Here is a 16,408-nt window from a genome sequence, read left to right on the forward strand (position 1 = left end):
GGAGTTTATTGTCTGAAAGTCTCTACCAGGAACCTGCCATGGACAGTCTTGTTATCTCAATGCAGTTGAATAGAAATAGCCTTGTGCCAGTGTCACTAGAAGGATGGAAAACTGAAACATCCATTCATTTCTACCAAGCTCTCCAAACCTGGGTAATATTAAGAATAACCTGTAGGGCACTTAAAAATGTGGAATGTAGGGCTCTACTTTCAGAGATTCTGACTCACAAGGTTTGGAGTAGGGCCTGGGAATATACATTTCCAAAATGATACAGGAGGTATTGATCAGCTGAATTTGAAAATCCCTGATCACAATAAATTTCAGTAATACTCTACACTAATTTATTTCACTAAATCGATTGCTTAAAAGTAGTGTGCGCGCGCACACACACACACACACACACACACACACACACACCATCAAACTAATGCAAAGCAAAAAGCTTCTGTTCACGCCACTATTAATTAATCAGCCTTCTTACTGAGACAAGAGGCTCTTATTTGAACTCCATCTCTGTTTCATTGTCCCTCTTTTCACTCCTGACTCCTTCAATGACCATGAGACTATTGGGGAGAAAAAAATCTTCTCAGTGTCAACGATTCATACCACTATTTCCTGCCTAAAATTGTATCTCTCATTTAATTAAAAAGTTCTGTCTGGAGTAATACTTGTCATTTTGTTTAAAAACATCACAGTTCTCAGGCACTTTATTGGGAACTGAATGGATTTTCAGCATACATGTCCATGCTACATATGGACAAATCATATACTCTACAGTTCCATTTGGTCATCCCCAATTTCTCCAGCCTGTTCATATAGGTGCTACAAATGCTGTGTCAGATCCCTAATGTGTTTTTAGGGGTCTTCCATATTCCTCCATCTGTTAGTAAAATAAATCTAATAATAACAACAGAAGGGGAATTCAGAAAGTTTTGTAAAAATTTAGCAAAAATCCGGTGTCGCTGTGCAATTCTCCCCAGTTTTGTTGGCCCTTGTTTAAAAATCCATCTTGTTAGTAATCATTTCAGACTGATCCTAGGATTAACATCAAGCTTGGTAGCTTTCTTCTTCAGTGACCACCATCTCCAGTCTGACACTCACGTCCCCACATCCTCACAATACCTGGAAGAATTGGGACTCTCTGGAGAGGCTGGCATTTGTTTAGTTTTCAGTTTCCCTTAATCAATATTTATCATGGCTTTCCAAAATTGTGCTGATTGACTGAAAAGATGAAAGTAAAATGCCCCTTCTCAATTCTTAAATTTGACATGAGGTGAAGGAGGTGACTGAATTAATAAAAATATCTGAATTTGATTTTTTTTGTTGTTGTTTTTAAGTAACTATTCTATGTAATGATCAAACTTTTATTAAGGAGTCCCTTAATATCTGCCATACCAAATCAGTCCATTCGCCATAGACACACACACACACACACACACACACACACACACACACTCATACATAACCACTCAAAAATTTTTTTGAAATAATTTGATTTCTGTGCAGTTGTAAGATAGCACAGGGAGGTCCCAAGACCCTTTGCCAGTTTCCCCTGTGGTTTTGTCTTACGTAACTCTAGTTCAGCATTAAACCAGGAAATCAGTACTGGTACAATGTGTTACACACTTTTCAACAAAATGTTATTATCTGCTTCTCCAGGCAAAGCCTCCTTCTCAGAAGCCAAAATTGGCTCACTGACTTTCACAACATCAATAGCAAGTCACAACTGTCCCCCTGTGTGAACAGAAGTTGGTGGATTCAGTCAAATGTTCTGGTTTGTCTTTGACTTGGGTTATGGCTCCCTCCAAAATAATTCCCTAAAGGAAAAAAAAAAAAAAAGAAATCATCAAGTTAATTTCACATGATGTATGCTCCGGTTATCTATTATTGTATAAAAAACCACCCAAAATGTACTAACTTAAAACAATCATAACACTTACTTTGCTCATAAATCTGCAATTTAGACAAAGTTTGGTGGGGGTCACTTATCTCTGTTCCACTGGCTCACTCAGATGTCTTAAAGGCTGGGTCTACTTGGCGTGGATTAGGGCAGTGTGAGGTTGGAGCCTGGAATCATCTGAAAGCTCCCTGAGACACACGCATGTTAACGCCACAGTTAAGAGCCGGGAGCAGCTGGGGGCTGGACCCCTGGGCCTCCCAGGCACTTCTCTCTCTGTGCTGTGGTCTCTCCCCAGGACGCCTCCAGCACGGCAGCCTTAAGGATCCTGCTCTTCTTACATGTCAGCTCAGGGTTCCCAAGGCACATGTGGCGAGAGTCTGAGACAGAGAGAGAGAAAAGCTATAAACTCTTTACGGACTGGTCTTGGAAGTCATGCAGTCTCACATTCCCAATATTTCAATATTTAATTCATTGGGGCAGTCACTAACGCCTACATAATTTTCCAGGAGAGGGGCCTCAGACCTCATCTTTTGACAGAAGAGTAGGAAAGTTTTGGAAAAGTATGTGGGGCCAGAAATATTGTGATAGATTAGGAAGATAAATAAATTAGAGGGAAAAAAATCTAAAGTTAATGTTTCTTTTTTAAAACAGCAACTAAAATAAATCATGATCAAAATTGTATTAAAGAGCACTTGAAATTCTGTCAGAATATTTGCCCTCCTAAATCAGCTCATCAGTACAGTCACATACATATACACGTACGTGCATACATACACAACACCTATGCACACATGCACACACAAATCACCACCTTTTTATTACTATATTTCTATCTACATCCTCAGCCAAAGCTTCCGTCTCAGAAGTCAGAACTGACTCACAGGCCATCGATGAATCCAACATCAAGACACAACTGTCCCCCGATGTGGACCCAGGCTGGTGGGTTCAGCCAAATTGTTTTTGGTTCATCTATGAACTGCTTTATGGATCCCAAGGGAAGGAACTGAAATCATCAGCCTAATTTCACATGATGTACTAAGAACACAGTACCACATGAAAGAGCTTAGTGATTAGTTTACCAAGCCATCCAGTTCTATGTAAATGACCTGTGATAAACGACTGGTCAGCCAAAGGAGGAGAAATCATGAATTATTTCCGCAGTTTGAAGTGAAATGCCATTTGCATTTATCATTGCGTGGGACAAAACTTTTTGCAATCACATAAGTGACTTAGTTAAAAATAAAATAACAATACAAGACTTTATCAGGGGTTGTTTACATGGATTATCAATGGTGACTTGCAGATGGTGTGAGTGTGTTGGCAACCATGTAATTCACTTACACAGAAATTCATAAGAGTTCTGAATGTGGAAATATCTAAACAAGGTCAATCTCTTTTGAGAATTTAGAATTTCCATTTCATTTAGAACTTCCATTTAGAATTTTCAACACAGGTCCTGAGAGTCCAAAAAGTACACCCAGAGCTTTATCACAATACATTTCCTGATATTTCATTCTTCTGCTTTATTTTAGTTTTTCTTTTAGTTTCTCTGGATATAAGATTAATGTAATTGAGTGTGTGGGTGGCAGTCTCCTTACTTAAAAATCTATGTGAATCTTAGGGCAGCCCTGTCTAGAGAGAATTGAAGTGATCAAAATATAAATGAGGCATTGGATGTACTAACATTTCTTCTAAGTCAAGGTTACCTAATGAATTTACCATTGAAAGCCCCAGGGAGCAGCCATTTACTATTTTTTGAACACTTGCTATGTGCAGGTGTCACGCTGACAAATTTAGGTAAGTAACATTGTCTCTTCAATACTGACAAATATCTATGCAGCTGGTATTATGACTTCTGTTTTACAGGTAAAGAAATTCAGTGTCTATCCTAGAGTCTGAATAAGTTGACAGGATCACAGAGCAGTGGAACTGGACTGAACCCAGATCTGTCAGATACGAGCCGTTGCCCTTCAGTATTATAGTGCACTGCCCTTTACAGAGACAAAACAAAACAAAACAAAACAAACAAACAACTACAAAGAAAGGCAATAAGGAGTTGGAGAGCTGACCAGAAGTGTCAGAGTGGAGTGTGAGCGTTTCAAGTCTGGAACCTCATAGGAGTATAAATAAATGCTTAAGAGTGAGGGAAAGTTCTCTAGACCTAATGAGGGAGGGTCCCCAGGCCCTGGAAAGAGGCTGGTTCTGGGAAATTTCCACACTTGAGAAACTGGGGAATTATTACTTTTTCCAACTGAATGGTAATTGGTTTCAGATCTGTCTCGATTTGGTGTCCGCTCTTATTGGTTGACCTGAGACTCTACTCAAGAAAGGTACAAGGGTGGAATACAAAGTGAAACAGGGAAAGAACATAAAATGTAGTTGATGAAAGGAACTGGATATAATTCGGGGAATAGATAGATAGTAGCTCCAAAGTCACATTGTAAAGAGATAAAAAGAAGCTGATTTGAGGTTTCAATAGAGGCCATTCTCCCACCGATGCATTCCCAAACACTTCTATTTGTTCACACAAATGTACACCTGTGAGTCTGAAGCTCCATGGCTGGATATATGTGGCTGGGTCTGTAGCAATTCTTGTAATCTATCCAGGTTCAATTGTTGGGGACCAGGGAGGACTATGTATACTGTTTCCTCGCCCGTGCAACTACAATTCTCTCACTTTTCTCAATTCTCATTTTATCTTATCACGTTGTCTCCAAATCCTCTAACACACTGCTTCTCAATCTTTAATGTCTTATGAATCACTTGGGAAATATCACTATAGTGCAGATTCTTCTTTAGGACGTATGGGGTAAGGTCTAAATTTCTGTATCTCTAATAAGCCCCCACGGGTTGTAGATGACGCAGTCGGGGAACCATACTGAGTTACAAGGTTCTAAAAAATAACGTGGCTAAGGCTGAAGAAAGGATAGACAGTAGGTGTCACACCAAATCCCAGGCCCTCTTTCCCATGCCTGCTTTCTCTCCTCGCCTCTTCCCTTTGCCTGATCCCATCTGGATGGCTGGACTTCCTTCTTCTCCAGAGGGAATTGCACTGAAACAGCTGCTTCCTCCTCATGTGTATCAACCAGTGTTCTTATAGAGCTGTTTGACTCTAGAGCTTGGACTTGAGCATGAGAAATCAGCTGGCTGAGCCTTCCGCCCTCAGAAAGCAATGTTTAAACCATTCAAAAGGACAGAGATGCCTATTTTCCTCACCCAAATCACCATCATTTCCTTTTTTTTTTTATTTTTTTTATTCTTAACTGTTCATATTTTCAAATATTAGTGTGGGCCTGGTTCAGTTCAAGACTCAGTCATCAAGACCATATTTGGATTAATTTGGTTCCAGGTCAAACATTCCAATTTCACACATTTATTCCATGATTTCCTAATGCTATCAAATGACACATAGTTTTATTTTTTCCTTTGTTTTTCTCTTTCAACTAATTTATTTAATGGGTCCAAAATGGGTGATTAGACCATAAAAACATGTGGTATCCTAATTGGATTTTGAAAATGTGTAAACAAGGCCCTCCAGTGGCTTCCTATTACCATCTGGACCAAATATAAACTTCTGACCATTGATTCCGACTCTCCTCCACCTACCCCACCCTCATGCCCCTCTCACTCTGACTTCTCTCTGCTCCAGCTAAGCTGATCTTCTTGTTTTTCAAAACCCTTTTCTTAATTTCTACCTCACGGCCTTTGCCTAAACTAGTCTACAGAAGAGGAACCAGTTCCTACATTTCATTCTCTGCACCATTCAGAAGGGTTTTTTGATTTCAGCTCAAGATGGATACCTCTAGGAATATTTCCAAAGTTAACCATAACCATTCTTCAATCCACTGTGATCTCTAATTCACTTCAGTGTCTTCTGGTTATTTTGACAAAATTTGTGTTTTACTCATGAAAATTTATGTGGCTTGTTGACATTAACAGACACTAACTGATGCTTCTTATGTGTCGGCTGCTGATGCAGTTGCTGGGATCAGAGCGAGCAAGGGGGTGGTACTTAACACTAGAGTTTACACTCAGGTTTGGGAAGTAATGAGCAGTAAATAAATAATAATTTCGGATGGCAAAGAAGTACTTACCATTGTGTGGTATGAAGCTAGAGGGAAGGGAGTCAGCTTGCTTTATGATTTGAACTCTCTCTGAATGCACTTTACAAAACCTTCCACATACTGAGCAAGCACTGGAGACTCACTTTATTCACATGCACGTTAAAGTTTGCATGGGAATGAAACATATTGGACATGTTTCAAGGGAAGTTTCTTCATGAGGCAGTCATGCCTGGAAAAGCTCACTGAGGTGACTAACAACTGATTTTACTGGTAAGAAAGTACCCTTCTATAGTCTTCAGAACCTAATTTCTCATTAGGTCTTCAAACTTTAATGGGACTTATGTGGGGTACTTGTTAAAAATGCATACCCCAGATGCAGTTGATCTCTGGACCACATAATAAAACACTGTGTAATAACACTTTGATAACAATCAAGACACTGAGATGGACAGATAGATAGATGGGTGAGTGGGTGGGAGGAAGGATGTACACATGAGTGGACCCAACAGTTTCCGGCTCTAAGTCAGCAGCTGAATTCTCAAGAGGGTTCTGATCAAATGGGCATATGATGTAACATATGTTCCATGACTCTGACTTTATCTGACCTGTGACACTGTGCCTGTGATTTGGGAAGATAAGCTCAGTTCAGTTTCCTTCCTCTAATTTTCATCAAGAAAAAGTTTATGTTTTGAGTCCTATGTATAAAAATCAATTTGAAAAGGAATAATTCAGATACTCTGTGTGAAATGTAATCTTTCATCCAATTGACCATTACCACATAAATTACAATTTTTAGAACCACATTTTCCCCCAAATAAGTCACTTTTAAGTCTAATCCATTTTTTCTAGTATAACAGGATACTTAATACCACTGGAAATAAAGATATGGTTATATTCTAACAAGACCCATCAAAAAGCCATAATGCATAAGGACCAGACACTACCCCTTAGGGTGACAGAGGATTGTTCCACTGCTGCCAAGCTTGACACACAACCCTGAGGTGTGGCAAGGCACAGAGGAATATGCAATGTGTGTCCTTCCTTCAGCCTAGAAATTTCTGAATATATGAGTATCAAAAACTTGGAGGGACTATAGCAGAAATACATGGGAAAATAACTCAACCCACCTAGTTTTCTTCCATGTTTCGGTGACGAAAAAGGACCCCAGCTCCACATGAAGGAGCCCAAGCATTAGTGGTGGTGCTGGAGCCATGGGATTCCTCCAGAAGCCACCAAGTCAAGACCTGGGATATCCATACAGGGCTCATGGCAGACAAGGATGCATTGGGACAGTGAGGGGATGGCTAATGTCACATACACCAACTATGTGGAAACCACTATAGGTTATGGAAAAACAGGATGATGCCCAGAGGTGCCTCCCTTCTGAGGGCAAGAGGACATTAAAAGAGGGATTTCTCTGAGTCCCCTAGCCCTTCTGGCTCCTGAGGAGCTGGGCCTGGAGGAGGGAGAGAATAGCATTGATCCAGATCCAGATCTTGCCCCCACCCTCTTTCTAAGCAGCCAGAGTCACAGATCTAGATGTAAATTGGATATGCAATTAAGGGTTTAAATTAAGCCGCACTAAGTTTTAATTACCAAATGTGACCAGGAAGTTATGGAATACACCCAAGATTTTGTTTAGGGACATAAAAAATAGTGTATATTCTACATAGCACAATTGAATACAGAGATTTTTTTGAAAACTACATTCTCTTTCATTTTTCATTGGATCTCAGTTGCAATTCTTTCAAGATCCCATTGTCACATAAGCCTTTATTTAAAGCAATTTTTGTGCTCTCACGGTCAAATAATCCAAGAATGTTAATTTCCGTTTTATTTTTCTTACTTTTTGCATCTTTCTGGGATTGCATAGTGTAGTTTCACTCATTGATCACCCCACATAAATATTTCACCAAATTTTCAAAGTCAACTATTTGGTAATTTGCAAGAGACTCTTTCTGGCACATTGAAGATTAGGTCTCCAGAATGAGGGGTTTAGATGACATGTCAAAGCACTGCATCCGGTTCCCTGGGTGACATCCTAAGGCAAGCCACAGCAAGAACAATGCTCCAGCCAGACTGAGGGAGGAGTGCATGAGCTCCGATTCTGAGTCCATGCTTCAGTCTACCCTTGTTTACGTTTAGCCACTCTTATACTTAGCTTTGCTCTGAATTGAGGTTTTGACTCAATGTAAAATGCATTTGGAAAAGCTTGTTCAGAGAGGCAATCTCGACTGAACATTCTAACAGGATTATACAGACTAATCAGTCGGATAACAATAAATCAGGTTAGCAAGGCAAGTGAACAAATAGAGAAAGGAGATCCACCCTTTATTTTCATAGGATGACTCTCACGCAAACCTTTGTTTCATTGTTACCAAAGTTAAAACAGGGGGGAAAAAAGCATTTAAAAATAAAATAGCATTTGTGTTTCTGTTCTTTGGTTTTAAAAAATATATATGAATCTTTAAGCCTAATATTTTTCCATATCAATAAAATAAACTTTTTTTCCAGGAGCCTCCTCACGTCCCCTCTTCCTTAAATTTATGTCAGCTGTATAACAAACTAATAAAGATGTGTGCTATAATAGATTCCTTCACTTCAGTGGATAATGATGTAACTTTCAGAAATCATTTCACAATCTTAAAATAGTTATTCTTCAATCAAGCCAAGATATTCAATCAATAATATCATTCCGCAGGATCATTATATGACTGCCAAACTATGCAATCTTAACATGTAGGGAAAATAAAGAACAAGAAGCATGAATATTGAGGATGGGACCAAATATCTGATGGCAGAAGGCCTCTCAGGTACACTGGTCAGATTCCACATCAGTCTCTTCATACCTGGAAGTCTTCATCGTTGTCTTCAGCCTGGAAATCAATGACCATCATCCCATTAAGAGTCTGAAACCTGAAACAAGTGTTTTGTTTTTTTTAAGCACCTTTGCAAAAGTGCTTACTTTTCCATGAGAGCTCACTGTCTTGACCTGGCTCCTGGAATTCAAGGAAAGGGTATAAAGTCGGGTCCAATAAATGAATAACTTTCAGGAACTTCAAACTTCATTATTTCTGATGGCAACCCAACGCTTTTTCCATTGTAAAAAGAAAAAAAAAAGCAAGGTATTTTGCGTTCAAGTAGCTCTTTCAAAGAGGAGAATGAGAGCGTGTAGCCCCCTTTACCCTGGTGAGAGCCTCGCATTCTATATCTTGTTGGCTGAGAGCGGCTTTGTTTTGAGTCCAGCCCCTGGTTGAAGGTCAGCTAATGAAAGACAGAATGAGGTTCAAATTCTTTAATTAGTTTTGCCAGTGATTCTCTAAGGTTGGCAATAAAAGTAATACTTTCTGGGAGATCAGGTTCTCACACTGGAACTTTGGAGAGGATAAAGCCCTTGAAAGGCCAAGATCATTTTCAGCCCATTGTCCTAGCCTGTCTCTGAACTGGGCTTTCTGTGAAAGAGCTTTGGAGCCAAAATTTTTATGTCATCCCCACAATCATGGCCCACAGGCACCAATGAAAACGACTCTTTTGGATATTAATGCACAGAGACCTGCTATCTTAGAAGGGTTTCATAAAACAGTGTGCTCCACAAATCAACTGTGGAATCAGCAGTGTGCTCCACAAATCAACATTGCGTGTTTGGGAATGTTGTAAATGAAGGTTACAGTTTGGGATCCAGATTTCTTGGAAGGCTGAGAGGTCTAGTCCTCCAAAGTGAAAGAACTTACAAAAGGATGAGGGCAGCTCACCGAAGATGCTGGAACTTACTGAGAAGCCAATACGAAAAGAAAGAAAGAAAGAAGAAAAAAAAAAAGCACTTTCACAGAAACCTCTTTGGAATGACCATGACCTTTTACACCAGCAAGTTCTAGTCTCTAATCTCCATGTAAATCCTTTTAAGATTGACCACATTGCTGGATGTCACTGCAATAACCTTAAAGATATGTGACTTCATTGATATGGTCGTGTAAAAAATGGGCCGTTGAGAACTTGGGCAAAACCCACAAAAGAGAAGTGACCACGTCTTTCCAGCCTTTGTAGCAGCTGGATTGTGTCTGAAGGGCCCACACCCTCATGAGTCATCTCGCTCCTCCTTCCTTGGGGGATACCCACTTCCATCCTGATGGAGAAGGTTTACATGGAGGCAGCTCTTCTCTCCCTCTGTGCAGGGGCACGGGGCAGGCAGAAAGTGTCAAATCTTATATTCATATCTAATTGTATAAATGTTTCTCTTGGGCAGCTTGATGTTCCTCTATCAGTCTATGTCAGACCTAGATTACACACTTAGTTGAGGGGAAAACATTTGCTTTCTAAAGGTTACCAAATCTTTTCCTTCAAGCTTTACTGTCCAGGAAAACAAAAAAAATTAAGTATTTCCTTATGAGTATTATTTCTCTGGTTTTAGGCACCAGATGAGGTTAAAACCATTTTGAGCCCACATGATGTTCACCAAATGAGAAACTCCAACAAGACAAAACACAAGAGCAGAGAGAGACATAGAAAGTAAGCATTTGTTTGCCGCTTTTTGAGCAAATGTTTATCAATATCTGCTTCTACAACTGGAAATATGTGTTTCGTGTTATAACTCAGGGTCATGTCCACTGATGTCATCAATAGCAAGTCATCCCTAAGTGAACTGGCCTGCCTTATCCTCCGAGCTTTCTTCCTGGTGGAAGGGATCAGGCACTTGTTTTACTCAGAAGAATATTGAGATCTGTGATTTCTTTTCCCCAGGGTAGTGCACTACACACATAATTTATATGATGTTCAACTATCCGCTAACATTTCCATGTTATTATCTGGCTCTTAGTTCCACACCCTAGGAAAACGTTCCCAGAGATCAGGGAGGACAGGAGGTATAGCTGCCGGGTGCCCTGATATGCCCTGACAGCTGTCCTCTCCCACAGAGTGCCTGCTGTGTGTCCAGTTACATCCACAATGGCTACTATCTGACCCCACGGTGTTTGTGACTGCCACAATGTCACCCGTTGCTGATGTCTGCACAGCAGCCTCTTGGCTGAAGAGTCACCTCTCAGTGTCCTGCTTCTGCAGCCGACTTGGAAGGTCTCGCACTGGGGCTTTTCAATTATTTCTTCTGCCCACCCTGCTTAGGATTGCTCAAAAAAGAGCAAATAACAACAATAAGTCTGTCTTAACTTTGCCAAAAGAAATTGCCTGGGACTTTTCAGAAGCCACATTCAATTTATGAGTAAATGGAATGGATCTTCTCGACCAGCCATGACAATAGGCCCTGGCCTACATATGCAGGGCCTGGAAGAAGCTGAGGCAACGGGCCTAATGAGAAGCAGTCAGTGAACCTAATGGGAATCAGACAGAAGGCCTAACGAGACATTAACGTGCTCTGCCTCTCCCCCTCTTTTGTTCAGTTTTCATGGGAATCTGTGTTTGGGGAGCTCACTTGTACTGGCTACAAGCAGATACACATGGCCTGAGTGGGGCGATCCAGAAAACAATAGAAAGACATGAAGATGGCCAGGGTGGGGAGGATGGAACTCGGAAAATGTGCCCAAAGGCCATGGGAAGTGGCAGGTGGGTTTTTATTTTACTTCTATTTCCATTGCATCTTTGTCTTTTTCAGAATACAATTTAGTTATAGAGGGAGCTACTGGTGATGATACAATAAACAGGCAGAGATTTCAATTGCATTACATCACTGCTCAAAGGGAAATAAAGATAAGAAAAGCATGCTGTGCTGTTTCTGTAGCTGACTGTTGCCATTCAGAGAGAAAGGGTTGGAATGTAGGTGTTGCACAAAGGAAGATACCTGGGATACTCTTCTTATGAGGCAACATTCCTTGGAACACTAGGTGTTTTCATTTGTTGACCTTGGATGGAGTTGGCAGCTAGAGCGATAACTATCAAATTCTAGGCCGGCGGAGCTGAAGGTGGGGGCAGGAACACAGACCTTACTGAGTTACAGTTCTGCATCTCCATTACCTGTACTGGAGGCACGAGAAGGAAGTATGCCTGTGTCCATGCCGCTGTTGGAAATTGTGTCTGACCCATACATTTAACCGTTCAGGAGTATAGCTTGGTTTTGAGAAAACAGGCAAGATTTCTGTCGTCTTTGGCTTTAAAGCACAAGAAATTTGCATTGGCCCTTCTTGTCTGCCTATCAAAGATCAGTCTCTTTGGATTTACATACTCTTTGCTTTATTTGCTCGTCCAAATATATGCTTTAAATGAAACTCTATCCTTCTCTCTATCCATCTACTTATTTACTTATGATAACTCGTATTATGGTTGTCAATATGCATCTTCTGCTTGCCCACCTGTATCTGGGCTAAGATCTGAAGGTAGATGAAACGGCCTTGCTCTTTCGTGCCGCCACCTAGTGGTCTCACATGGAAACACAGTTCACAGCAATCAAAAGACTGTTGCTGGGGGGAGGATCACGATAGAGTAGAAGTGTACCAATATTTATAAGGTGTAGGTGCTAGGCTCAGAATTCATACATGTCAGCACTTCTAAACTACAAAAACTCTAGGAGGTAGATAGATATCATTCTCTAGATGCTGTTATGCATATTAGCTAAAATTCATTGAATGTTTCTATGAGCAGAGCGCTATGCCAGATGCTTTACAGACGACTGGCTTATTTTCCTAGTAACGACACTGTGAGATGTGAATATGTGGTCTTTTGAGTTGAATTGCTAAGATCCCACTTACTTGCTGTGTGACCTTGAACAAATTATTTAACCTCTCTGTGCCTCAGTTGCCTCACAATAATAGCACATACGTCATAAAGTACACACTTGTAAATTGTTGTTTAAAGTGTCTGATGCATAGTCAGCATTCAATATATGCCAGCTAGTATTATTATTAATAATAGCAGCCACAGCTCCTGCCCTGATGCAGCTAAACGTTGCTGGACAAAACACCCACTATACTGACTGGTCTCATAAATTTTGTGTCCATAAATCTCAAATGGACACTCAGTAGTACCAAGCAGCCCTAGATGTATCTTCCTTTCATGTTCACTTTTACATTTCCCCAAACAACTGTTCCCCACACTCTGTTCTCATATCTTCTACGTCACAACCACTCTCACCCTCAGCTCATGACCTTGCCTCATTACGGAGAAAACAAGCAATTACCTGGGAGCTTTTTTTGTCTCTCTTCTACCATATTTGCTGGCATACTGGTTCTCTGCCTTCTGTCTTCTGATGAGGGATAAAGTTCCCATTCCCGCCAAATGGTAACTGTTCCAATTACACACCTGGATCTCGTGCCTTGTCTTTTTGAAATATTGGCTCCTGTCTTTGCTAAATCACCAAATTCTCCCTTTCTAATGGATCACTGTCATCAGCATACCAACATGTAACCATAAAATATTCTGTCTGTGGCTACACAGCTCCTCCAGTTAATATCCCATTCTCTATTCCCTATTGTTCTAGGTAGAATGGGGGGGAGATAACTCATTTCAACAAACCTCTATTTCCACTATACCCTTGAGTCTGCCTTTTTCAGGGTCACCTATGACCTCCATGCCACCAAATCCACTGGCAGCCTCTCTCTCCTTGCTTTATTCTCAGATGGGCTTAGTGCTTTTTCTCTGAGTTTCTAGGACACTGTGTTCTGCTTCCAACCCTCCCTCACCCACTCCTCTGATTGACCTATACATGTTGAGGTGCTCTATTGTAGCCTCTTTCTGTTCTCTACCTGAATCTTTAACTTAGAAAACTCTTCCAGACTCCTCACCTGAAACTCACATACGTTCCGGTTGAAAAGAGATACCCCATCTCTCGCCTTTCCCTGAAACTCCCGACTTACCACTTATCTGTGGATAGATAATAAGCACCTCCAATTTCCACAATAATTTTGATACCATGCTCAAGCATTTTCCTTGTCCAATTCTTTTTTTTTTTTCTTGTCAGTAAATAGCATGAATATTCACCTAGTTCATCACATCAAGAGCCTCGAAGCCTCTGATTAGAAAGTTTTGGTGCCTCTTTCTGTTCCTTAATCTTGAAAATATGCTTTGCCTCTGTCCATTCCTCTCCATGTAGACATTCCCCACCAGCAGAAGCCCCATCATTTCTCACCTGGCCCATGAATGCATGTCCTAACATATTATCTTGACTCAACACTAGACATCTACGATCCATTTGCCATGCAGCAGATAGAGACAGTATCTGAAAATATAAAACAGATTGCTTCTCTTCTTTAAATCCAGCTGATGACTTCCTTTTCACGCGGTAATTAAGTCCACATTTCTCACCCTGGCTTGGATAATGCAATACAGCATAGCATCTTAAAGAAAAAAGGTTATAAATTCTTAGAGTTCACCAGTAACTTTCCAACAAATTTCTTCTTTTACCCTAAGTTAGCCAGAGTCTAACTTAGTTGCTTATAGTTGAAGAACCGTAATTACATAGCCTAGGATTAGAATCCTATTTAATGTCTGGCTCTTCATAGGAAAACATTTGGGATAGGGATAAATTATGGGCGTAATAAGCAGATTGCAAACTCCTTCCGTCAAAGACCAATTGGTTGTGTGTATGTGAGAAGTATAATGAGAAATACATATGCACACACATAGTGATACTTAATAAGGACTTTGTTGAGCTGCTTTAAATTTCCCTTACAATTTCTCTATTAATTCTGCCTTCTCCCAAATCTCAAAATCAAAGCAAAACACTCCCATCTTGTCCTGGAGAGGAAAAGAACTGACAAAGTAAAGGCCTTTGCGGGTGGCCAGATGGCTCAGTTGGTTAGAGCACAAGCTCTTAACAACACAATTGCCAGTTCGATTCCCACATGGGCCAGTGAGCTGCACCCTCCACAACTAGATTGAAGACAACCAGCTGCGGCTGAGTTGCCAGAGGGGCAGCCAGATGGCTCAGTTGGTTAGAGCGGGAGCTCTCAACAACAAGGCTGCAGGTTCAATTCCCGCATGGGATGGTGGGCTGCGCCGCCTGTAACTAAAGATTGAAAACAGCGACTAGACTTGGAGCTGAGCTGTGCCCTTCACAACTAGATTGAAGGTCAACGACTTGGAGCTGACGGGCCCTGGAGAAATACACTGTTCCCCAATATTCCCCAATAAAAACTTTTTTAAAAAGTCCTTTGCTATAGGACCATTGGACAAGCTCCCCAACTTCTTTATAGTGCCAAAGACCCATGAAACTTTTATAGGCCCACAAAAAAAGTTTAAATCGTTTCATTTAAAATCAGAAGAAAAAAGTTAATCTAATAATAGTTCATAGATAATAGTGAATCCAACTTCTGTTATATTCATCTTTATACTGAAGCAGTCATAACATGTAATTTTTAATATGTTTTTATTTTATGGAGGAAGAGGTCAACGAAGGTGAATGTGCTAGAAACGCACCCAGACAAATCTTAATATGACCCTACTACTGGAAGCTTTCTTCTCCACTGTTTGGGAAAGGGGGCTTTGGGATTTCTGGTCCACTAGAATTTCATTGATTGGGCAAGGGGCTGTTACCCGAAAGAAGTGTCATAGGGAAACAAAAATAACAGCTTTCCACTACCTTCAGCTGTTTGTTACGCAAACATTTACACAGGGCTACCTAGGCGTGAGGCACTCTCCTCGTTGCTTCACAATTATTAAATTATATAATCTGCAGTCTCCTAGATGAATATGAGGCGAGTATAGAGCGCGTTTGTTAATCTCTGTTAGCCGACCTCTTTCTTCAGACGGATGTTTTTGAAGGACCAAAGGAAAGTGAGAACAGAATTTTTGAACTTGCAGTTCCAATGTAGCAGGCATGAAATAGCTGAAAACAACAACAAAAATTTAAAAGCTTAAATTATAGTAACAGGGTTATCATAGCCTTTAATCTCAGTAATGGTGGGATTTAGTTCAGGAAAATAGGAAGAATGCTTTAAAAAAAAAAAAAAGCACAAACAACACTGAGCAATGGGAGAGTCTGCCTTTCAGGCAACACCCTCACCCTGGAAGATGTCCTCCCAGGATGAAGATCAATCTCTAGGCTTTTCCCAAATCTGAGGCAAAGTTAAAACTGTGTCACTTGAACAGGTCACAGCATAGGAACGCCTGTCATCCCATACTCTGTGGAGGTGTACACGTAATACACTTGTTTGGGGTATATATTTACATGTGTAAGTGCCCAGTGCTTAAATGAACTGTTACAAAAACATAAATGTAATCTTTTTGTTGCGTTCTTTTTTTTCTTTTCAACAAATTCCTCTCATTATAAAATTCCAAGCTGAAGAATCCTTTGAAAGTGAACTACAGAGAGATCTTCTAAGCATTTGTAAAGTCCACTGACATGCGAGACACATGGACAAGACTTGCTCTGGCTGGGAAGAGCCTAAGCTCCTTGTAAAGCAATCCTTCTCAATTCTGGATGCTCAAAAAGTCAGTTGGGTAGGGAGGCTTTCTAGAAGATACCAATACTCAGGCTCTACCCAGACCAATTAAATCACAATCT

General features: G+C 40.5%; 1 protein-coding gene across 1 annotated transcript in view; it reads right to left on the minus strand.

The window, feature by feature from the left end:
* Positions 1-2,116: 2,116 nt before the first annotated feature.
* SUGCT (succinyl-CoA:glutarate-CoA transferase) overlaps positions 2,117-16,408 on the minus strand; it is an 866,747-nt gene continuing 852,455 nt past the window's right edge. Inside the window, exon 18 of the mRNA XM_019710224.2 lies at positions 2,117-2,277. Within this exon, the coding sequence (XP_019565783.2) occupies positions 2,117-2,277 (161 nt within the window). The remainder of the gene's footprint in view (positions 2,278-16,408) is intronic.

The sequence above is a fragment of the Rhinolophus sinicus genome, linkage group LG09 (assembly GCF_036562045.2).
Source record: "Rhinolophus sinicus isolate RSC01 linkage group LG09, ASM3656204v1, whole genome shotgun sequence".
Classification (NCBI taxonomy): domain Eukaryota; kingdom Metazoa; phylum Chordata; class Mammalia; order Chiroptera; family Rhinolophidae; genus Rhinolophus; species Rhinolophus sinicus.